Below are 19496 nucleotides of genomic sequence, written 5' to 3'. Positions count from 1 at the left end.
TTTAGAAGAATCTACTTCCTTTTGTTTGTAATAAACAAAATGGCAACTCGGTCTATCACATCTCAGGTATGCCTGTCTGTTTGCAGTTTCTCCCAGCTGGAAATCCTCATCACATGATAAACATCCATGACACAAAATTTTTCTGCTAAATGCAATTTTATGATATGTTTTGTAAATTATTCCCTATCCTTTGGCTATAGTAAGTGTCAAAAATGTCAGTCTGCTACCCAAGCAGCTTGAAAGCTAAACTTTTTCCGCTTGTCAAGGCTGAGATCTGCAGGGAAGGCTAGGAAAATTCAGTCCATTCTAAACTGTTTATTTTATGCCTTAGGTTTTTGAGGGACTCAGAAAAGAATGCTCAATGCAAGCTGCTGCTCAGAGCTGATTCAGCATTGCCATGTAAGAGCACTGTGTGTGCATCTCATCCCTGTGCCTGCAAAAATGACATGTATTTAAGGGCACATCTACAAGCTTCAGCTATATTAACTAAATTCCATAGTACTTATACTAGTAAAATAATATATAAAAAAAGCAAAATAACTTTAAAGCTAAATAAGCAATACTCCAAAAACATTCAGATTCTCAGAATGGAATTTCAATATATGATGAACATGAGTTAAAGTCTTTCAGCCCATCAGCACTCACCATTCAGCCACTTGGAGTTGTACTGGGCAGTTCGGAGAGGAGGAAGAGCCCCCAGACTTCGATAAATAGCAGGATCCCTTCCTGGAAAATCCATGGCTGTAGCAGCATATAGTTCTCCACTGGAAGTGAGAAGAGCAGTGGAATTGTGCTGGGGACTGTAGGGACAACGAGCCATGCCACTGATTTGGTCATGTATCTCTGTCAAGTTGCTTAACTGTAAAAGAATTAGAATTAGAAAAAGGGATTAAAATTATCTGAAAATTATCATTTCAGCCAAGCTGCATCAACCTGAGCAAAATCCTATGACGAATTCCTGTTCTCTACTTTATTTCTGTGTGTAGCCAACCTCTACATCAATCTGAAATTGTCTCTTACAGAAATTGTCTCTTACTGTAATGTTGTCAGATCTCACTTTTGCCATTTTGATATGTAAAACATACATGTCAGTCATTATCCACTATGCCTAAATGTTTTCTATTACAAGGGGCTCAAAAATTAGTTACCTCTCCAAGGATTGTTATTATAAAAAATAAAACCAAACCTGATAGCCAGAATCAATACAGCATCCACCATAGAAAACAACAACAACAAAAATACCTATTGCTTGTTTTATTGGTGTGTTTTAGGAAAAAAAAAATCTCACATGAAAAATTAGAGTAAGAAAAGAAGCCTTCCAACTCAGCAGAACCATCTCTGGTTTAGCAGCTCAAATACCTTCAACCATAAATCAAAGCATGATGTAAATATGGTATTTGAAAATAAAGGTGTAATTGGTTTAAATATAACAAATCTCCCAATGAGTTTTTAGTAATATAGTTATTCCTTGTATTTAAGTGTTTCTCCCCTACTGAAACAAATAGGCATCCTAGTCCAAACAGTGACTTTTTATACTTATTATGACTATTACTGATGCTATAATTAGGCTTTTTTTTAACATAGAATGACAGATCTCAGTGACAATTTCTCATTCTCACCAGTCAGAAATCACTAATACAGGTACTCTCATTTCTCCAGAACTACACATACACAGTATGCAGCTACACAACCACATTTGATAACTAAACCTATTGATGCCAATGAAAACTGACAGAAGCAGAAGTCTTATGAACACATAAGGTTCATAAAAATTGGCATGTAGAAGGAACTGAGCTGCTCAAAGCTGTGCATCTCCCACAGCTGAGGAAAAGAGTTCAAAAAGAGATTGTTTAGCTCTCCTATTAGCTGCCACCAGCTAAATCAGCCTTTTACACATCAGCTCACCCATCAATACCCAAACAGCCAGTTCTCAGCCACAACATGCTCTCTGCCTTTCAATCTGCTGGCTCAGAACAGGGACTCCAGACTGTGGAGCAAAATATTTTAACTCTTACTGTGCGATTGGTGCAGATTGGAGTGAATGCATTGGTTCCACAGGTGAAGAGATGGTTGCCTCCAACAAGAAGCACTCGAATATAGTTCTGGCATTCCTCCTGCCACACAGAAAAGAAAGAATATATTCAGTGACGCTACAGAGTACAGAGAAGTCTAAATCACTTTGCTTTCCATGGTTATTTATCCACACACACACACACAAAAAAAAATTAGGTAAACAAGGTTTAAGCATACCTGAATTAGCAATCACAATATGCACAAACTTCATATTCACACACGTGCATCCATCAACCTTTCTGAAAAGTTCTTAATAGGATAACAGTAAACCACTCTAGTACTGAAGATTTCCTCTAAGGATATATTTCAAAGATTTAGCTAAATTTTGAACTGATAGTTCAGAAAGATGATCTGATAAATGCTGACTTAAATAATACAGTACTGTCTAAGGAAATCAGATGTTGTCTTCAGAGACAGACTAGGCCAAAGGAGGAAGCTGTGAGGAAAACAGGGAAAGGAATGGGTTGTCAGTAACAAAAATATAGTGAGACTAGTAAAAATAAAATTCTTGAGATGTGCCAATGTGTATTTGTTACCACTAATTTCATAATGTGCCTTGTTTGTTTTATTAGAATCATCTCATTTCCTGTAAATTCAAAGTTCTCAAAAAATTACATTACCACAATATAAAGATGCTCACCCTGACGAATAATCTGACACATTTTTTACGCCATTAGTGAAGGTTTTATGATGTTCATATCTCTCATTTCAGGAACTAGAAATCAACAGCAATTTCTACTGTTAATTCAAACAGAAAGCTTTGTCCTGCATTACTAAAACTCCCCCAGAACTGTATGAGGAAAAATTCAGACACTTCTCTTGAAAAAAAAAAAAATGTCCATATCCAATAAAATGATCAACAACATGTTTGGAGAAAATTAAGTTTCCTGGAAACTTACATTTGAATGCTCTCTAGCATTCGCCACAAGATAGTCTCATAAAAACTCTGAAAAAAACCCCTGTGAAAAAACAGTTATGCAATTCTAGCCAATATTAAGTGAAATCATGTAAGTAAATCCATACAAGAGTAATAGCATAGAAGTCCCATTATCTGGCCTACAGTTATATTAAATGGATTGCTTGTTTATCTTGAAAATAGACTCTCATCCTGGAAGACAACAAATATAATCCTGAATAAATTGAACAGGCACAAAATAAACTGCAAAAGAAGATTGGGAAAACACTTTAAAGGTCTCTGAGAAAACTTTTACAATTTTTTATCTTCTATACCTTTCCTCATAAAAGTCAAGTTAAAAATAAACTCAAAAAAACTCCTGTAAAATCTTAGGAAAGAAACAACCTCTTGGAAAAAGTACCTCTCAAACCCACATTTGCATTAGTTTCTTGTGAAAATGTAGCTTTTAAAGGTTTCTCTTTGAGCCTTTAAGGGCAAGGGACAAATATCTTAGAAGTAAGATTTGATTCCTATTGGGTAAAAAAAATATGAAGTTTTTATATTGAACTTTATAAAACTGTCATCTTAATATTCTTTAAGCCACAATGAAGCTAATACACAACCATATAACTGAGTTGGGCAATGCAACAAGCCATTAAAAAAGTAGTTACTTCAAAACTTGGCAGTGGTGGTAGTTTTGGCAGTTTCCTTAGCAGACTGCTTTAACTCCATCATTAAAAAAAAAAGCCCCTAAAACTAGAAGGTAACTTTTTGGAGGATTGTTTTTTGATTTTTTCATTGGAAGGTTGCTCAAGGAGGTTCATAGAATGAAGGACGGTAATTTATTCATTTGTCTATTTCCATTCTGCCCTTTGCAACAAGGCATGGAATGTACGTGTAGGAAAAATATGTGGGTTTCTGACATTACAACCCATCCAACCTCTCCTCTTCATGTTCCAGAGCTCTCTGAAATAGCATCATTTCTAAATTACTTGCACACTGATCACCCACTCATTTTGTTCAAAAATAATGCTAATTTCTTAAACTCTGACATTCTTGGGAATCATAAGATTTTTTCTTTAATGTTCCCAAGTCCTGTGCCAGCTTGACAACAATCCATATTGCAACAGGGCAAATAAAACATCTTATACGGAATTCTTGTTGGGAACACAGCGCAAAAATGGAAAATGAAAGAATAACTTTTTTTAATTGGCTATTTTCTTAATTTGAAAAAAATATCCACATTAATGCAAAAGAAAATTTTTAAAAATTGGTCATGAATAGAACTATCACCATCCAAAAACACTGAAAAAGGACTTCACTATTTAGTCACTTGAATTGTTCAGAGATACTTTTCTAGTTCTGAAGTCAAGTTTGGCTGTACTGGTTAATGTCTGAAACATGCAAAAATGAGATGTATGTTGTAGAAGTGGCAAAGGACTTCAGACCAAAGGATATTTTAGGTCAGGGGTGGTGTTAGATTCGGTAGCCACCTTTTATGTAGTCTTATTCTCCAGTTCATTTCAACTTCTATGTCATATACTTTCCTGTTTGCCTATATAAATATATCTGAAATAACGAAATACATTTATTAAATACTTTCTAATTTTGTATCAGCATATCTGAAACAAAATACAACTATTAGAAACAATTCAGCAACTAAGCAGGCTGGATTGTTACTTAGGACTACCTTGACAATCCAAGGTCAATCTGACTGCAAAGCAATTATCCTCTTGCAGCAATATTCTTGTATAGGTTAACATTTTAAACATACCTGCATTTAATTTTTAAATAGTTTTATTGAAGGTTCAGACACTAACACATCCAGCCATTAGATTCTTAAATAATCAAGAAATGGCACTTAATTTCAATTAGCATTATTATTTTTAGCCTTTCTTTGGTTTATTGCATTCTCAACAAGTGCATTTCTATGTTTTCTTTCTAACATTCCTTACCACAAGTGTCAGTATGAATAGGCAAATTTATTCTCTTAATCAAGTCTGGTGTTTTAGATTTCTACATGCTAATGCATGCTAGCCACAAGGACATAATTTTGCATGGCTCACTCTTGGAGCCACTAGCTATTTTAGGCAAAAGCCTAAATTGGTAGATAAATGTCTGAGGTCTGAGTAACAAACATCAGCCTTCAAAAGTCAAGTGCGCATTACACTGTCAAATGTGACAGATGTCCCTATATATTATCCCCTTCAGCTCTTTTCCCTCGTTGGCTTCTAAAGCATAAACTTCAGAACAACTGATAACAGCCACAGGCAAAAATTCCATGCAGCTTCTTTCTCAAGAACAAAAAAAGATTTGTGTTTCACTGACCATTATCTCAAAACTACTTGAGTTACTTCAGGGTTAAAGCCACCTTCTGGTTTCAGGGCATTCTCTCCATCAGTTAAAGTGACTTCCAAGCAATGAGTTCAGGTTTTCCCACCTGAACTTACTGCCCTCATGCTGTTCTGTGGTCAGCAGATCTTCTAGACACACCAGGGTCTGAATGAATAACCTACCCACAGCCATTCCTGCAGTCCTCATGTCTCCTTTGCCACAGTCTGGGCTGGCCTTAACATATTTTTACTCCAGTCTTTCCTGTGTCTTCCTACAGTTATATGAGCCTGCCCTGAAATCTGAATTCACCTGAGAAATTATACAGAAATGCAACACCCAGCAATTCTGCAATTTGGGCTGCATCTATTTATACAACAGGCAAGCAGTCAAGTTTTTCTGATAACAGTAACTGGAATTGTGTTTGCAGAGATTTCCTATGAAGAGGGACAATGTAGCACTGGAATGAATTCCTCCTGATCTGATAATTCCCAGTTTTTCCAAGGGAAGGTTCTGTATGCATCTCCTTTACAGAGAGTATAGTGACCTTGCTTTAGTCTTGGAAATAAGGCAATAAAAGACAAACATAATTTGGCTATCCTTTCTCTGGTCATAAATTTATCTTTGATTTTAACCTTGACCACATCAGTGAAAACAGAAGAGGAATGAAAAGTTCAAAAAGACAGTTGTCATTCCATCTGAGTAGGTTTTCTCAGACAGTATCTCTGCATTCTCCAGCAACTCCCATATGAAGCTTTCAGGCCACAAAGTTTGCACAGAACAAAAAACAAACAAACAAACAAACAAACAAACAAAAAAACCAAAACAAAACAAAAAAAAACACACCAGAAAAAAAAAACAAACCCAAAAACAAAAACCACAACCCAAATGTTGACAATAAGAAGAGAAGTATTTACTCCCAGGATTTCTAATGAATATAATGAAGCATAAAGACTATAACCCTCTTCTATATTGTGAATGAGGAACATGGCAATGGGTACAGATTAAATCTTTAGACAAATAATAACAATACTAAAAAACAATCACAGAGGTTATTATTTGAATTGCACATATACCATTTTACAGCAACATCTTAACTTCCAGTCATCATCTCTTCAAAAGGGTGTGATGAGCATAAATGAAACTCTGCATGAATAAAAAAACTACACTAAGACCCATTCTTAAATGTGTACTACCAGTGTTGTGTATTTCTCCTAACAAAAATATTTAATAGCAACAGATGCTTTACACTGTTGAATCAAATGTGTGGTAACAGTGTTGTCAACATATTATTCCAAAGTACACTGCTATAGCCTCAAATTTATAATTATTTCTGTCCATCATATTAGATCACAGTCACTGCACTATGACTTTCAGACAAGTTGAATGCTACTCTCACAGCCTTAAACTTGGAAAATCACTGTGAAACAAAGCCATATATGTTTAGTTACACATAGCATTCCTACCAGAATAGTTTCTACTGTGTATGCCCCTTGATCAATGCATTGTCACATTGTGACATATGCTTGAGCATATTCCCGTACTTCCACGTGTTGCCATATGAAAGCTAAGGATAAGGGCTTGAGGGATATATTACATATTGAAGCATAAATTTTCTAGGGGAAAATAACAATCTAGAAAATTAAACATTTCCTTAAGTCCCTTCCAGAAGTTACAGAAGTCCCTTTTCTATATCTCACAGTAGAATGTGGCCCTGCTTCACAAGTGAGGCCATTCTTCCTCTTTATTCTCAGAAGTACAATCATACACTGCAATTTTATTTTCCAGCACTTAGCATAAAAGGAGCTGGAAAAAGGAGCTGTTTAATGGGAGAAATTTAAAAGTCAGTGATTAGATAACTATGCAGAAGAGATCCCTCCTCTACTAGATGATAGAGCTGTTGGAATATGTTTTTGAAGATTGGGATTTTTTTGAGTTTTGCATATCAATAATGTATGCAACACATTCTACTGAATAAAAGTGTGCTCATTTGCACTTAACACTCTTGGTGTGTTCTCCTTTTATGTCATAGTTGAATTAACATTAATCACTAAACAGTATAAAAGTTAAAAATATAGATTGCATGCAATTCTAATTGCTTTTATAATTAATTTGATAACTAGCTTCAGGTTGACACAGCCAAAAATTCCATCTTAGCATTACATTTTCCTGTACTTAATAACAGAAATTGCGGTTGGCCAGATAAATAATTTGTTTTAAGTACAAAAATACATCAAGTTCAATGTCTAAGAAGTTAGTGTACTTAATATTATTTTCTTCATAGCACCAGTAGATAGGAAATAAAAAAGTTAATAAAACTGCATCTTAAACACAGGGATATAAACTGAGAATTCTAGAAAGTAATTACACAGTTATTCAGGATTTACAGCACAGAAAATGAAGTGAGAATACAGTTCACTACATATGATATGCATATGTTTAACCTCGGTGTCAAAACAGTAAATTGTTGGAAGTTAAGTTCATGGCCATTTCAGACAGGAATGATGTGACTCTATCTCTCACCCCATGCTCCCTATATTCTTCTTTATTCCTTTGCCTACACATCAGTGGCAGACTCTTCTCCTACGTCTCTCTTCAGAAAGGGAGACAGAAAAAATGCATAAGGTATGGATTTATACACTGAATTACATCTGCTATTAACATAATATTATTATTAAAGCATAACAGCTGTCTCATGCTTACCTTTGATTTCCCTTTACTGTAACAGGCTCTTTTAGTAGCTTCATCACATTGCCACTCCACAGCCTGCAACCAAAAGGAAATTGTTAGAAATGTAGGTAACCCGGAAATGTAAGCCTCTGAGCTCTCTAAGCCCATGTTTAAGTTATGTGCTTCAGAGATACTGATGATTAGGTGTGGATGATCCTATCCATAAATGCCTCTTAAGAGTTTTCTCCCTGGAAATGTAGATTTTCTGTTGAAGTATTTTAATTGTTTTAATCCAAAAGAAAGCTGGCCAACAAACATCATGATTCAATGTACCAGTCACTACAGCAGAAACAAGCACAGTTACATTTGATACTATTCAACCTTTTGTTGTTGTAGTTGTGAGTTTTATGAGGGTAAGCAGATAGAGGAACACACAGAAAGGCTGAACATCATTCTCCAACAGAGGTGGGCTGCATCACTACTGCATCTGAGGTCAGCTCTTCTGAGAAACCTTGCTCGATGGGAAAGTGTGCCTCTTGCACTTTTTGAAGTATTTATCTCAAGCATCAAATGGAGATTGTAGTCTCTAAAGGTATGACTGCAGCACTAATCAGAAGCACTAAAACATGCAGAGAAACATTCAGAGAAAGAAGCAATGGGCAGAGACAAGATAACAGTGAAACAGTGCACTGCAAAGCAGAAGCAATTTATCCTCATGTTTCGAGCTGTCTCACTGCTTCAACAGATTTATGCCAGGACAGTAATGCCTAGTCTGCATGACTACAGGTTTCACTGTTTGAGTTAATTCCATTTATTTCCATATCTAACATTCAGCAGCTATGACTTACAAACTTTGCTGTTCAGTGAAGCAGGTTGCATGCCTGGTGTTAATGTGCCAATACATGTACATATTTGAATGCCTGTATATGCTGTGTAGTCAAAGTGCATTTTAAATCAGGCTGCATTCTTTCACCTTAGTGGTGCACATCCATATGTTCCTTAGATAAAAATGCCACAAAGAAGATTTTATCAAGAAGAATTGAGATTTCTGAAGTAACCACTGCTGCCTAATTACTGAACCCACAGCCTTTTCATTTTTATTTACAAGGAAATAATGAAAGACCATTTATCCAGATTTAATGATTTAATGTAGGAAATATTTTGTACCTGTCTTTTAATAGAGACTGTATTAATAGCAAACAGACTCTCTAATTAATAATAGGGTGAAAGCTTGTTTAGATTGAGTGGGAAAATGCCTTCAGAGTATTTGTGTTTCAACAAGCCCAAGAATGTGAATTTTTCACTTCAAGAAAAAAAAAGACTTATGAAAATAAATGTAATTACTTCTCTTTCTCCCTCTTAAATCTTCCTATTTACAGCATTTGCTTTTGCAATGCTAAATGAGTATGGTGTACAGGGGAATATATTTAAAACTTCTGGAAGAATCCACGTGTGAATGATCCTAGAATTTATAACAAACTGTATCCAGCAGCATGAAAGAAACCTCATACTGAGTTAGAAAAAAAAAAAGAAGCAATGACTTAACTCTTTGGACTCAGTAATGCAAAAAGAAATTCGCATCCATAACAGAGATCTGAACTTCTTATCAATCCATCAGGACACACTGAACCTCCATGTTATATGGCAATAGATACAAGTGCTGAATATGTTACCTCTGAACAACACAAAAAATTTCAAATGCCTGGAGATACCCAAGTTAGTTACCAGGAGGAGGTCACAGTAGGAAGAGAGTGAAATATGGGTACTAAAAAGGAAGGTTTGAAGGAAAGTTGTCTCCAGAACTGAACTGAGAAAAACATGTCAGGCAGAAACAAAGGAAAAAAGATTGCATTTAATTTGTATTTAATTACAAAATATTTATCAATAAATCAATTTTTAGTGACAAAATACCCAGCTTTCAATTGGCTCTAAGTCCACAGTAAAAGTAATTTGAAGGAGAAGGATGTGGAATATTAAAACATTATGTAATATTTCTGGACATCATAATTTAAAGCACATACAAGAACCCAAACAGAAGAAACTGCTACAACTAGATATAAATATACTTCCTTGCAAGTCAACCAAATGGACAACTCTCTGGGAAAACATCTGCTAAAAAGGAGTAATACTATGTGCACAAGAAATAAATGCAAATGCACTGGTTGCAAAGCTAAGTCCCAGTTTTGAAACAAAGTGTACTCATAGTCCTATAGCCCATGGTTCCACTGCTAGAGGAGATAATAACAGAGGAAGCTGCAAATGAAATACAGAACAAAGACATCTGAAGAGAGCTGAGTAGACCAGTCTTGTTCTTTGGTCCCTAATGCTCCCATGTAGTTCAGTAATGCAGGCAAACATTTCTATATAGAGCTTGCTTTCTTTTTTCATTCTAATCTTCAGGAAATTCCAGGGAATTTCCCATAAAATGGAGATTTAGATATTCAACACAGTATAATGTACAGGAGGAAGAAAGGTAGAAGACTCTCTAAGATGAATGTCATTTCAATGTGGGGGAAAAAACCCCCGAGAAAAATGCATCCTGAATCTTCAGCACACAAACACAAAACAAAATGTCCCAACAGAATAATAACAATGTGGGTTTTACCATTAGAAGATTACAACTTGAAAACTGTCATCTTGAAAGACCAGATGGACACATAAGGATGACATTATTCTAGAAAACAAGTGCAAAACCAGGTTTACAGATATTACTGTTATCCACTGCTTCCTTTAAATTTACATATTCTCCTGCTTACTACTGATTGATGAGATTTCCATGAAGTTCAGAGGAGGAATGCAGATATGACATGCAAACCATGTTGGATATTTGACTCACTATGAAGACCTATACAGCTATTAGGATCTTTTTTTTTTCTATTTTTCTTAACAACAAACTTCAATTTTCAAATTCAAAATACAACCTGTAGCATTCATTGTACTTGTTTTAATTCACGTTATAATTCTACTTAAGTTGGCAACAAAGTTTATTGAACCAAATCACAGGCACTCAGGTTTGTTTGCTCTGGGGAAAGAGTAAAAGGGTTTTGAAAGTCAGTGTCAGAGAAAACAAGGACAGGTCCTACACAGGTATTACTACACCTCTCTACAAAGAACACAGCTGCATAAGTTAAGGAGGAGGGTTTAAGGTGGCACACCAGTCTGTGTCTGATAGCAAGCTGACAATATTTACAGTGACATGGCTTTTATAAATCCTATGATCAATATGGTCTTTCAAGCCCCTCTATAAATTTAATGACATGACTTAGTGTGCTCCTGATTTCCCAATCTCCTTCATAAATACATTCTCTTATACATAAATAAACCTTAATTACGTAATGTAGTGAGATTTTCAATGCTGTTAAAGTCAATGTGAGCAACTCTAAAGACTGCACTTGAAAGATACAACTTGAACTTAACCCAGTATATACTGATAAGGTTGTCACAGTTCACTTTTGAACACATATTATTTTCTTGGGTTAAAAAAAAAAAATGCATGAACTGCAAAGGTCCATACAGATTTGACATAAAATCAGACTGAACAAAACCAAGACTTTGGTGCACACTTAACTCTAAGCTTGAACTCAAGTTTCAAACTGATGGCAGGCAGCTTTTTGAAAAATCTCAGTTGTACATAAATATATAAGTGTTTTAAACATTGATGTTTGGAAAGAATTTCCAAACTTCAGATGAAATCTCTCCTAGCATTTTCAAGGGGTAGTAGGAGGAGAGAAATTCCAGCCAGAGAAGAAAAAAAAATTCCAACTTGAGAATATGTAATGAAACTATTATCTTCAAAATTAAGAAAAATGCGCATTCAACACCCCTATATGTTAAGTTTAAAAATTACATTATTGAAATTAATAATATTCTTTGAGACAACAGATATATTTTAGTAACTACTCTGGATGAACAGTAAGTCTCGCTTAGAAGTTAAAATATTGTATCTTCATCAAGTTAAACTAAATAACTGCAAATAAGTTAACTCCAACAAAAACTGAAAGACAATCTTTAATTTACACTAATTTATCCAAATACCTTTGAAGAACACTAAAAGAGGAACATGGAAAGCATAAAAACATAAATAAAGTTCATAGAAGTAACTGTCAAGGGATTCTCTTACATGCCCAGCATGCAGGAACAAAGGAAGTCCCCAGGCAAGACATCTGGAGGTCCCTTCTGACCTAAATTATCATATAATTTTCCAGAAAAATTACAAAATATAAGAGGAGGAAAAAAAAATCAGAGCCCTACATACATAAATTTAACGTGGCCCCTTTCTATAATTCTAACTTTAATTAGTCAAAGTAGATAGGAAATTTGAGATTTGAACACAATCAATAAAGGACTGGCCAATTAAAATTATGTAAGTGAGAGATGTGTTAGTTTTACCGCTAGAGCAACAAAAAAAGTGTGGCTTTCACCTACAGTGAAATCTACACACATAACCAAGTACAATTTGACCTCCTGGGAGAACTGTGTTCCTGTAGAGACACAGATATTCAGGCAGACAGGCATACATTCATTTATATATTTATATAAGAACTTGGAAATGTAGAAACAGAATGTATTAGTGCATTTCATAGAAAAAGAAGTTAATTAGTCAAGAACCAAGAAATGAACAGAACAGTATTCCAGACAGATGGTCCAGCTCTTCTTAGGCAGATGGCTCTGCTAATTAGATACTGGCAAAAATAACATAAAAGGAGATGGTTTAATTACACAATGCCAAAAACTAACAAGTACATGATATTTCCTTTTTTTTTTTTTTTTTTTCTTTTTTCACTATCTGCTTGCTTTCATGTCTTGTATCCTGTTTTTAAACAATACTCTGGGGACGTGAGGTATAATGGCAATAACCATAATAATGTATGTCAACAAACGTGAGCAATATCGCCTTACTGTTCACATCAAGTCCAGCAATGGAATGGCTTCAAAATGTTTCAACTTGTTTGGCGAGGGAGGATGTCTTACAGCCTGCCTAATTAGCTCTGGATGTTGGATTCCAAAAGCTGAATTTAAAGAGGCCATAAAGAAAGTGTCAGGATCATAAACCCAAAGAAAGAATGTAGCCATGGAGCAGTACACCAGCAAGACATTAGCAGAGAATTAGCAGCTGCAGAGTTAGTGGTGGTTTTGATGGTTACCAGAAGTTTAAAGGCATGCTTTGGCATAATGACATCCTTGCTTCCAGCAAATATGTAAAGCCACTTAGGGAAGATTTATACCTGCCTCTACTTCACAGGAACCATTTTCCTTACTTCCCACAGAGTCATGACCCCTCATCCTTGCAGCCATTACCGCTGGAGCTGCCTGTCTTGCCAATAGGCTTCTGACAAATATCTTTGGAAACTATCACTCTCTAAAATTAAAGACAAGAGTAAATTATTAAAAAGGTGCTTCCTTTTAATATAGCTTCCCCTTCTGGCTCATAAGAAAAGAGGAAAAGCTGGTTTCTGAGGATTTAAGGCATCCTGGTTAGGCTTTCATATGAAGTGATAGGCCAGCAGCTCATACAAGTCCAGCACCATATGGACAACTTTACTAATTGGCTACACTCACAGCATTATTTTGCCTCCAAGTTTTTTTGCGACATGTAACAGCCAATTTTCCTGGGAATAACATAATGTGTGTTTTCATTTGTTCAGAATCAGCTTTTACTGTTCATCCACAGTTAAAAAATTACAGTTTCTTATAAAGTAAGCACTGTGAAATGTATGGAAATAAACATAAAATCATGCTTGGATTTTCCAGGCTTTGGAATTTAACTCAGTTAGAACTGAGATCCCCTGATAGATATATAATTCTGTACTTAAACCAAGTAATATCTAAAGCTTTGCATGTCTTCAAGGAACTGATGTCAACTTAATTTATTCCAAATATACTAGCCTGAAGTATATAAAAAAAGTGAGAAGTACATATCCTTCCAGTTCATGAAGCAGCCAAAATTTTAATCATCTGATTTACTGATTATGCAAATAAACAGTTGTTGAAAAATTTCAGAGCTAATATGATAAAAGAAAAAAATTAACCATATTAGAGAAGAATTCAGAGTTACTAAGACCTTCACGAACCCTCAGTGTTGGGCTACTCCATTGACTTGAATGACACAGGACTCTGCCCAAGACTGAACTTTCACAAATGCCAGCTACCCATCCACCCATGCATTCCCTTCTTTGTCTTCTGCAAGGATTTCTAAATGTCACCAAATATCCACTTGCTTTACACTTAACAGACACAGTTTCAGAGAGGAAAATGAAATTCCAAACCTAGAAGCCAGCAACTCAAAACTTGAGTATGTTTGGAACTAGGATTTTCAATCCTGCTCCCAGAGTGTTATTAAAAAACCCAAAACTGTTGCACTGTGACTTTCAAAGTTTTTATTGTTCCAATCTGGCATTTTGAGTCTTTTACAGTTTTTATGAACATTTAAAAATTGAATGCAGGATTGCGCTGAAGGGGTAAAACAACAAAATGCTCTTGCACTACCAAACTTGGCAGCCATTCAGCAGGTAGGAATGAGATTTCACAACACATTTTTAATGTGCATTCTGAAATTATGCTACGCATAGTAAATTTAATGTCTTGAATAAATTACATATGAATCTTTTAAGATTTATCGTATGTGTTACTACATTGAGTTTTGACGTGTTTCCTGGGGTTTTCTTTTGCAAATAATATTGATTTTAGTAGGCTCCAAGACCTTTTGAAAGCAACATTTTGATTTATGCTACTCTTTTTACGAACAGTGTTTTAAACTTTTAGGTCTTGATATGTCAGGAATCTCTTTATTCCAATGAAATGAAAGGAATTCAATATAATTTCATACTTCGCAAGCCCTTAAGGTTAACAACAAAGTAAGTGGTGAGAAGAGTCCTCTGGTACTGGAGTGCCACAACATGTCGGTTTGGACCTTGAGCACAGACAGGCAGAAGTTTGGAGCTTTTTTCCTGTACACCTGCTCATTGCTAGTAAGTTGTATGGAAATTTAAAGGAAGAAACAGCAATGTGGAATGTGGACAGGAATGTGGGCAATCCTGCCTGATGCTCACTTGCTGATCAAGACAGCCATGCTGATTTGGGGTGTCCAACAATCCTTGCCCCTCAGCTTTCAGCCACAGGCAGCCAAGGAAGGCATGGCATTTCAGAGTGCTCCATGCAAATCAAAAACCTTCCTGACACGGCCAACATACTATAGCCTTCCCCTGAGATGTCAAAGATAGCTGCATTACAGCTTCCAGGTATGAGCTGAAAAAACCTCAGATGAACCTGAAAGATACACTGGAGGATGTAATTTATTAACACCTTCTAAGTCATACTGAATACCTAAGACTACCAAAAAAAAATGTATTTCCCTATGTTTGCATATGATTTTGTACATAATGTCACATTAGGAAGACAAGAACAACCTCATCACAATTTTGTCTTGGTTGTATTGTTTATTTAAATATCTTTGTCATTAAGCTTTAGGGATGACAGGCTTGATTCTGTCAACAGTAATACCCATCTACAGTTCTAGAGAAAATATTATGCCTTACAACAATTGTTATTTACAATAATAAAAATATTTTTAAAGTTAACTTAAAAGCAGTGTCCCACAAGACAGCAAAGAGACAAAATCTGTTAAAAGAATTTCAAAATACATATTTTTTCCATTAAATATGCAAAAAAATCAGATAAGAAGATTTTAGATAGATGAAAGAACATAGAAAGCAGAATGCTATTGACAAAAAAATAGAAGAGTCACCAATTCATGTAGCTTGTCCAGTGAAAAGCTAGTGAAAAAAATACATGTTTCAACAGCAGAGACACAAATTCTACATCCTTCTGGTTAAATTAATTGCCCAGAAATGTGATTGTGAAAGTCAAGATTAAGTTTTCTTTTTCCCATTCAAGGATGACACATAAATATGTAAGACATCTAAAAAGTGGACTGGGCAAAATTGAACACACTAAGGAAAAAACCAATTAAAATTTCCAAAGACTTGGCAACACAGTTGATGACAGCACAATTGACATTTCACCAAGGGAAAGATGGAATAAGGAAATTTCAATTTTTGCTATGTTTACTTTAAAATAATTTGCTTTAATTTGAAAAATACTAAAATAACATGAGAAACAAAATAGCAAGGATATGAAGAAGAATAAAAAGTAGAGTGGCCCATAAGTCAGTGTCATCAATATATAGATAATATCATGAGCTGTGGAGTTGGACAAAAGAACCCCAGCAAGCTGAGAAAAATTCTCATTAGACATAAAATATAAAAGATGCTTATTAAAATCAGAAATCTTGAACCTATAGCTAATAGGAAAATCATTGGAGCGTAACTGAACTGCTAAGTTATACAGAAATCAAGGGTGAGAGAGACAAACAGGAGCCACGGGACTGCTCAGAATATGAAAGTTTCTTCATGGGAACACTGTGCACTCCAACTGCAATGGAAGGAGGAGTGGGAACCAGGGGGCCCAGAATCTAACTCTAAATCACAACTTCATCATGAAGATGTGAGATATCAGTGAGGCTGTGAAAAAGCCTGAATCTAAGTGCCCTTCTCTCTTGTTTTGACACAAGTGAACAGTCTGGAGCATTGTCAATGGCACACAGAACTTTGCACCTCTAGGTTTTCTGTTGAACATAATTCAATTTATTCATTAGTGGAGGTCAGTGACATCTAGAAACCTTGTAACAGCAACATTAAAAGGGTGGGTGATTTCTATTCAATTTCTAAAAGACAAACATTCAGATCCAAATTGGCCACTTTTGCAGGGACATTGGAACAGCTGCTTATAGGGGAAACATCCCCCTGTAACATATAAAGGTGTTTACTTCATTCAGCATGGACAAGGAATCTTAGGAAAGCAGTCACTAAAACAATCATCATATACTAATAATTAATCTGCAACTTTTCTCCTCCTATTTCCCTCCCTGTTGGCCTTGTAGACTTGTAGGAAACTGCACAACTTTTAGATTCAGATCCTTTCAAGTACTGAGAAAAGTATCTCCTAAATTTCAGTGACACACAGAAATTTTAGTAAATACCTCACACAGGGAGGCCAACTGAAAAATTTATTTCCAAAAGAGCTGTGTAATATTCATCTACTCCTGTAGCCTCTTTTCCATATTTCTTGATTTAGAAACTCTTTGACTTCTGCAGTAGAAGAACAATATTGTACTTTGGTATTTTTCTTCCTATGTCGCTGAAAGCTCAGTGAAAGTAACTATAAAAACATGATAAATAAAACTCATTTAACAGAATGCCCAGTGCATCTGGTAATAAGGCACTTCTATGCAGCCTTGGAGCATTCTTATTTCCTTTTGCAGATATCATCAGCTTTCCCCTTTCAAATTACATCTTATTAACAACTGGTCCCCTGATGGGTATGTTATAGCTCTTATCTCTTTAACAGTGGTTTATACTGGAAGTTAGTTCATAATTATAAACAGAAACTTACAAAATCTATTACTAGGAATTATTTCTTAAAAATTTTCCTGCGCTTTTTCTGCTGAAAATCTTTTGTAGTCAATGCTACAAATCCCAGAGCTTTTACTATAGCAAAACACTCCAAAATCAAAGCAATTTTTGTCTAAGAAGAACAGAAGAAAGGTGAGAAATTGTAAACATTCTTAATATCCACTACAGAAAAGGGGCAGCCACACAGTAGTTTAGAACAGTAAACCCCCTTAGCATATGTCTGAAACACTGAAGAACTTAAGAATTAGACCAAAGTTCACTCATTTTAGCTTTTATTATGAATTGTAAAATGGGTTTGAAACTCAGATCAGGCTGCTTTGAGAGCACCTCTACAAAACTACAAAGTCAAAAAAATTTAAATAATCAAAATTCATTTTCTATTTTAAGAAAAAAATTCTATTTTCTATTAAATTTCTATTTTTATATTTTTATATACCTATGCAAGGTATATAAAAAATAATATATCCCAGTATTCCTGGGGAGAAAAATAAAAGACAACCTTTATTTCTGCTAAAAAAACGCAAGCAAGATCAACTGACCAAAAAAAAAACCAAAACCAATAACCAAAGTAAAAAGTAAACAAAAATAATTAAAAAAAAAAACCAAAAAATTACCCTCACAAACAACAACAACAACAAAAAAAAAACCCAACACAACAACAGCCCACAAACAAAACAAAAAAGAAACCAGCTCAAAACCAAAACAACAAAAACCATGCTTACTCTGTATGGCAAGTAAAGCCTGAGCAGAGACTTCCTTTTTCCCTGGATGTTAAGTGTGACTTGAGAACCTACATAGCCTTTTCCTCAAATGCAATAGAAATTTCACATCAGCAACATAAGACTAAGATTAAGACTGGATAAACACAATGCCTTCCTTCCTACCTGTGTTCCTAGAAATAACACATTTTTTGGCTATATTAATCCAGACTATTGATATTCTGTGTTAAATGTGGTGCTTTGAATTTGGATATTTTCAATATTAATCTTAATCTGTCAATTTCTGGAAAAAGCAGAGGGAAGACAGGACAGAAATTGGAATGTGTGTACATTTAGAAAGGATGCCAGAATGTAGGCAGCTTGGCTGGCTGCCAGATGCCCACCCAGCTTCTTTCTCATTAATTCATTTTATTGACAATTAAGAATAGAGTCTGATGGTCAGAAACAGACATAGCTGAAACACTGTCCCACCACAACCAGCTTTTCATAGGAACAAATTCATCCCTTCACTCTGGACTCTGCCTCCTCCTCACCAGCAGCTCAGGGATTTAGGGAATAGGGAGCCATAACCTGTCACTCTGCCCTCCTCACAATTTTTCCTACTCCATACAATATTCATAGCTAAAGACTCTTCTTTTAAGACAAAATTATTTCAAAAGTTGCAGTTCTGTTATAAAACACTTCCCATTAATCCCACAAAGTCTATACTACAGTGAGATGAGGCAAATATATGAGTTTTATGCAAGCGAGGACCAGCCACTCCACTGAGAAACAGAAGAAACAAAACACCTTAAAAATTTGAATGTCATATCATTCCAAATTGAAATTATTATACGGTTGTGTAAATTACAGAAATGCATTACATACATGTATATAAAAATTATGTGATTTTAAAATTAAATTAGTATATATATGTTAGCCCATTTTTACTTCCATTTTGCACTTTTTTGGTAATAGTTTGCATGCTGTTGTCTTCAAATCACCTAAAATCCAATGTGAATATCTTCATTCACAATGCTCTCCATTTGTCAGAAATCAGTTTGAGGGTAAAAAAAATGTTCTGCCAGACACTTTAGCTCTTAAAAGGATTGATTCTGATGGACACTTTATCCCTTCTTTCAATTGTAATCTTTCTTCCAAAAATGTATGCCTCTTCCTATTCTTACACAAACGATTGGATCAGAGTGAAAATGGAGAATATCCAAGAACACACATCATATTTTTATGAGCAATCAATACATCTTTAGTAAAATCATCTGTTTCTTACTCTTCTTGGTCCTTTCCAACTTTCTGAGACCTCCTCCATTCAGACTGAAACCTCCCACTATTAGAGAGGAA

General features: G+C 35.2%; 1 protein-coding gene across 11 annotated transcripts in view; it reads right to left on the bottom strand.

The window, feature by feature from the left end:
* SEMA5A (semaphorin 5A) overlaps window positions 1-19496 on the bottom strand; it is a 312223-nt gene that overhangs the window by 135558 nt on the left and 157169 nt on the right. For all 11 annotated transcript variants that reach the window (XM_021546911.3, XM_021546907.3, XM_085573625.1 and 8 more), the window contains 3 exons: window positions 8003-8065; window positions 2016-2114; window positions 646-859 (listed from right to left, as the gene is read on the bottom strand). In XM_021546911.3, coding sequence (XP_021402586.1) covers window positions 646-859; window positions 2016-2114; window positions 8003-8065 — 376 coding nt within the window. The remainder of the gene's footprint in view (window positions 1-645; window positions 860-2015; window positions 2115-8002; window positions 8066-19496) is intronic.

The sequence above is a fragment of the Lonchura striata genome, chromosome 2, assembly GCF_050655825.1.
Source record: "Lonchura striata isolate lonStrDom1 chromosome 2, ASM5065582v1, whole genome shotgun sequence".
Classification (NCBI taxonomy): Eukaryota; Metazoa; Chordata; class Aves; order Passeriformes; family Estrildidae; genus Lonchura; species Lonchura striata.
This window is presented reverse-complemented; position numbering and strand designations above follow the sequence as displayed.